The following is a 6,000-nucleotide window of genomic DNA, read 5'->3' as shown; positions in this document are numbered from 1 at the left end:
GTGCATGCCACCTGGCTGTGGGAGCCAATTTTGTCTGTCCTTGACCACTGCAATCAGTTCCTGACGGCCACACGCTGGCCTACTTAGGCTTTATAACAGACCAGTAGAGTCTAATCCTTTCACGAGCTGGTACAGCAGGACTCTTGTTGACAGACGGGAACGGTGTATTCCTCACAGACTGGCACAATCCACAGGCTGGTGCATCCACCGACAGATGCATTCACAATGAGGCATAGTCTTGCTATTTCTACATAGACTGGCACAGTGCATGAGCAGGGCCTGTAATAGTCCCAAAACAGGCAAAGTATAGTATATTAGTCACGGGCTGGCACCGATAGATCAGATTAGTCATTGACTGGCACAGTGCCTTCTTCTGTTTCAACGTGCTGCCGGTCCTATTAGTCACTGGCTGGTGTGTAGTCTGGGCCCGTTATTTACCGCTGGTTTCTTCTGTGGGAGGAGAAAGAGGCGGGACTCGCAAGAGAGCAGGCGGGGCTCGGGCTGCTGCTAACGGGAGCATCCAGGGCAGCTGAGGAGGGGGATAACGGGAGGGGTTCGAGGACAAGGAGGGCGCCAGAAGGACTGTGCAAGGCCGGGTCCGAAGTGACACCAGAGACCGAGAAGCGCGAGACTTCGGGGTGCTAGTGAGAGGAGAGTGAGCCCTGAAGAGCCGTAGGTGCAGCGCGAGCCCCGTGGGACGGTTGGAGCGGCGCGAGCCCGGAGCAGCGCGCGCAAGGAGATGGCTCTTTCGGTGCCTCATAACCACAACGGGCTGCGCGAGGAGGACAAAGACGTACACATCGAGCTCTTCGTGAAGGTGGGTCTACTGGCCGCCTCTGTTTATGCGCGGGCAGTCTCAAGCGGTGCGGCTTTAAGTGATTGTGTCGCTCCCGCCAGGGCAGGGTATTATGCCGTGGAACGGCCCCCACCTCTCGCACCCCTCAGAGCACAAGCGGACATTTCCTAGAGCAGGCCAGCCTAGTGTCTCAGACATCCCTAGCACCGCACTCATGCCTTCACCATATACAGCATGGCATTTCAAAAACACGCACTAAGATTGCCGCGCACAGTGCTCGCGGAAATTTTACCAACTGAGGGATCTGTCCAGGCACAGCAATATAAGTATGCCGCCCCCGCCCCCAGCAGACCACACCCAGAATGGGGAACTTCCAATAACTACCCACTAGGGAACACCCCACACAAAGGCCAAAACTACTTTTTAAGATCATACTAGCCGCTTAGCCGCAGACTGCACACTCAGTGTGGTGTAATCGCACACCACACCCATACCCACAGCCAGTACCCGATTGGCCTGCACGCACAGCGTCCCAGAAGAATACACCCATTATGTAGCACCACCACAGACCACACCTGGAAGCTACAGTTCAATTCAGACCACACACCCTACACCTTCGGCCTCTACACTGCACCATGTTGGACAGCCTTGCGTCACCACATGACACACGTTACCATAGACATCGGGCATCCTTCTGGATCTGACACCACATCCAGCAACCTCTTTTAACTCACTTCGTATGACGCCCGCTCAGATCACCAACTGTTTTTGCAGGCGAGATGCCAACTCTACCCGACACCCATTTTGGAGCAAGGAAGATGAACTGTCTAGTCCTCATAATCAGGCCCGGCTCTAGAATTTTTTCTTTGGGTGGGCCGTAAAGAAGCATGGATGGGCCATGAAGATGAGTGGATAGGGCCAAAAAACAACAAAGTATTTAATCGCTCTGATATTTTAGGCATTGGCATCTGTCTGCGCTTGACATTTTTGACACAATGATCAGCACCTAAAGAGCATCATACTTAGCTTTCTTTCATGTGTTTCTAACTTTGGGGAAGGGGTGTTCTGCAGAACTTTAAGACTGCAGCATGCTCCTGGTCATGTGCAGCAGCAGAAATGTTTCTGCTGCGCCCTAAAGAGCCACTTTACAGCTTTTCATGTTTTAAAAAAAACTTTGGCTGCTTTTTACTTTGCAAAGCGTTGAAGTGTATGTATGGATATCCATGCTGGTAATCGTAGCCGCTAGTAAACACTGCTGACTTCACACCTCTCCCCAGGCCTGAAAGTCGCCTATATAATACTGGTAATCATTAAAATAAACGATAAGGGAGAGCACACAGGAGTGCATGCCCTGTGAGACATTAGGTGAAAAACACTTGTTTTTCAGTTCTGAATGGCCTTGGGTGGGCCACGGTTTTCCTTGGGTGGCCCTGGCCCACCCTCTCGAACCGGGTCTGCTCATAATACATCTACCTTAGGACAATGTATTGTGCACACTAACATGGATACCAAGAAAATCAATATGGGACAGCCTTTTGCACCAAGTAGAAGAGCTTTCATTTCCCTACAACGTATTCATAGAGAAAACACTCACTCATTATGCAGCTTTCCACTGTGGTGCATCCTTCCCTTCCCACCCAGTAGGCAGAACCAGCATTTGCACAAATGCACTTGGTTTTAAACGTGCCCTCATGTCACGCGTGATAAAGATAATAGATGGTTACATCACAGGTGGTCCACCGCTACCCCTTCGGGTGCTGGAAATGGCGGTAAGGCGGTGACCACATCACACACCCTTCCAACCAAGTATTTGGTATTACTGTTCCCTGCAAATCATACTCAATGTAAGTAGCCCAACGTGCAAAAAATGTGGCACCAGGCCCTGTAAAAGACTCACAGTATTGGTCAATATTGACATTGAGATCAGAAAAAGTGAACCTCTCTATTCAAGCCACGATATGCAGCAAAAAAGTGATCTAACTTTTCTTGATCACTCCAGATCCCTGTGGTTGGCATCTGTTCTTTCATAGTTTTAGCTCATCTGAGTAGTGTTACAAAGGAGGACCCACGTGTACATTATTGTGCTACCTATGTACCATGTGCTTTAGGAACATTAGACTTCGATGAGGTGCAGCTTAACTCTGTGAGCACCATGGGAAATGGACACACGTCTGGACAGTGTCCCTCCACTGATGTCTTGCAGTTTAGGCTGGAGTGCTTCTTTCATGTTATTCAAATACTGCTGCGTGTAATTGGCTTCTGTCTTTAATGGCACAGGAAAGCAAACATTTATGCAATTGAATAGTACCCGGATAATTATCAATGTTAAAGAAGTGGCAGCTTGAGCATTTCTACCCTGTGCTCTTGCTGTCACACTCTTTACAAGTAAGCGAACCTAGACATGAGACCAAACCTAACCAGTCTCAGCATATGACAACTCCTCGTAGTGGCAACTCATTTTAGTTCCTCAACAGCAGGCTGTTCTGCCACCCCAGAGAGGATCTGATTTTTACCTCACCTAAACATATTCAGATATTCAACATCACCCAAAGAGTCTAAATCCCAAAAATGACACCCAGCATGTTACCCTGGTTCATTGCACCGAGTGTAGGACATCCAATTTATTAAACCCAGCCTTTGACCTCTCCAGATTACCCATCAAACAACGCCCTGCAGATAACACTTAGCGTTGAACTCCTAATTATGAGCACCTGCTCTCCAGCATTGAATTGCTGATCCCTCATTTCACACCTAGCATGGTGCAGTCCCTACTTTCTACTTCCTCTGGACTGCAACACATACATTAGTTTATGAGCGTGAATCTCATGTCATAGCTTCACATCACAAAGGGCCATTTCATGCAAAACAGTAGTTGGTTGCCTTTTGACTTTTGGGACTGTTCTTTGTAGGAATGAATACAAAGGATCACAAAGCGTCCATCTAACACATGTTAAACCAGTAAAGGTGCATTTCAAGTTTGAATTTAGTTTTAAAAAGGAATGCGTTTTCTAACAAACTGCAGAAGCAGCGCAATGCTGTTGTTTAGTGAAGTGTCGTGCCTTATTGTCCCCCTACTTAATACTGACTTCTTATACAGCTCACACCTCTAATTAAAATCTCTACTGATTTCTAATTCACCGTACAGAGGAAAGGCTATGAACTTGTCAATGACTGTTAAGTTTGGATGGCTATTGGCCCAGACAACTGGTTTGCTTTGTTTTCGAGCAGTGTGGTGGATGTGATGCTGAGCAGCGTCAATTTCGGAAAACTGGGTGGTATAATTAGGCTAGTGTTTATTTTTGTGTGGATTTCAGTGGTGTTTTCTCAGGGTTTTGCAAACCTTTTAGAATCAGTGCTTATCAGTGTTTATTCAGCTGTATATCCCCCCCCAAAATAGACTAAAGTATGTTTTCTAGCTAAACAAAACATGTTGTTTTTTGCAGTGATTATTATAAAACATGCATTTAATTTTTCTTTTTTGGATTTATAAATTCTTTATTGTGATTTTCAAAATACAATACAATACAAAATGAAGATATATGCATAAAGAATGCCACACCCAGGAAATGTATCCACCTTCCCTCACCTGTCGCGCTCCCCCCAACCCCCTCCCCTGCTGGGCCAGTTCTCCTAACAAGAGGTCAGATCTTCCACTGACGTGATGAAAGTATTTCACATGACATAAAAACCAAATTCATTACAAATATATCATCATTGCATAGCCTTATACAACGCAGATCATTGTATTTATGAGGATAAAAATGCCCTTCAGTAGAAATCCTGACTAATATCCAGAAAGGAGAATACCCCCTTTAATCCTTCTAATACCACTCGTAATTCATCTTAAATAACTGCTTTAGTTATTGCCTGACTCTTCACCCTCGCAAGATCATCTTCTCAGAGGAGCCCAGATTTCCATCCCTTTTTAAGTCTCGCCTATAGCATTGCTTTAGCAATACTTGTTTGGTGAGATTAAAGTAAGGATTTCAAAAGTCTACCCAAACTGCGGATTGGGTACAGTGCATGTGAGCACAACCATACGCATTGCTTGTGCGTGCGCTGCGCTCCGCCGCCACTTCAGCTCACCAGGCTGCACACCCACTCACCCCTCGCTCGCCAACGTCCCTCCCACCCTTCCTTTGATGTCCGAGTTCTTACAGGCTCCTCTCCGCCTTCTTCCTTTAATGGCCCTCCCCCAGCATAGAACGTGCATAGCTTGTTCCCAAAGCTCTTTCAAACTTCCCGTATTGCACTTATATCCCTCCTCTGGGTTACATCTCACTCTACTCTTCCCTCTCCTTCCCCCATGCTCCGCCCCCCCCCAACACTCTCAGTTCACGTCCGTTCCCTTCTCTTCCATGTTAATGCCTTGTTTCCCTGCCATCCCTTTTAATTTTATTTGCATTTCCATTGTATCGTCCCCCTACACGCAGCAGCCATCCCCTTTTGGAACAGGTCATTTCTGTGGTACAAACACAGTTAGTATGCTCCCACTTCACTTAATCTCCCCGTGCGGAAGCTTCCCCACACCACTACCTCCCACCCGTTCTTTTGCTTTTGTTTGCTTTTTCAAATAGCTCTCATTCACGACCGGATCGCCAAGACTGAGTTCGAATTGTCGAGCATGCTCGTCTTGCGCCTGGACATCTTTCTAGTCTTTGCATCACTTACCGCTATGAAAAGGCTTTGAACAAATATGAGGCGGACAAGCAGGGCTACAAGAGTTGGTTAAAACACCATGTACGAGATTTAACGTGGTTTAGCCTCATCTTGTTGCAGGATGCACTAAGAGCTTTTAACAATGGCGAGCGGGTTCCTATGTTTTCCTACACTTATCTGTGAGACTCCTCCTTGCACTCTCAAAGTGCACACTTTTCGCTGCTCCCGGAGAGTACAACAGTGTTACGCGTTTCATGTCCTCCTGGTTCGCACCTTCCTTGTGACTCCTAGTGTGTGAACTCCCTCGTTTTGCACCCTATCTGCTGAAATCTTTCCCCATTTCCACCCTCTCTGTGAGTAGCATTCTCTGCGTATAGTACTGTCGCTTTTTGTAAATAGCTTTTTACTTTTTAAAGACACACGAAGGCTGCCCCCTCCCAAATGTCCTGCTTTAAACTTCGTCACTCTGCACCCTCACGCACTCTGCACCCTCACGCACTCTGCACCCTCACACACACTACACCCTCACACACTGCACCCTCACA

At 47.1% G+C, this 6,000-nt stretch overlaps 1 protein-coding gene across 1 annotated transcript in view; it reads left to right on the top strand.

Annotated features, from left to right (window-relative positions):
- The first annotated feature begins 536 nt into the window (after positions 1 to 536).
- Positions 537 to 6,000, top strand: part of CLIC4 (CLIC family member 4) — a 251,494-nt gene continuing 246,030 nt past the window's right edge. The window contains exon 1 of the mRNA XM_086956394.1: positions 537 to 817. Within this exon, the coding sequence (XP_086812520.1) occupies positions 740 to 817 (78 nt within the window). The 5' untranslated portion in view covers positions 537 to 739. The remainder of the gene's footprint in view (positions 818 to 6,000) is intronic.

The sequence above is a fragment of the Lissotriton vulgaris genome, chromosome 2_1, assembly GCF_964263255.1.
Source record: "Lissotriton vulgaris chromosome 2_1, aLisVul1.2, whole genome shotgun sequence".
Lineage (NCBI taxonomy): Eukaryota > Metazoa > Chordata > Amphibia > Caudata > Salamandridae > Lissotriton > Lissotriton vulgaris.
The sequence above is the reverse complement of the archived record's forward strand: the minus strand, read 5'-3'. Positions and strand labels throughout refer to the sequence as shown.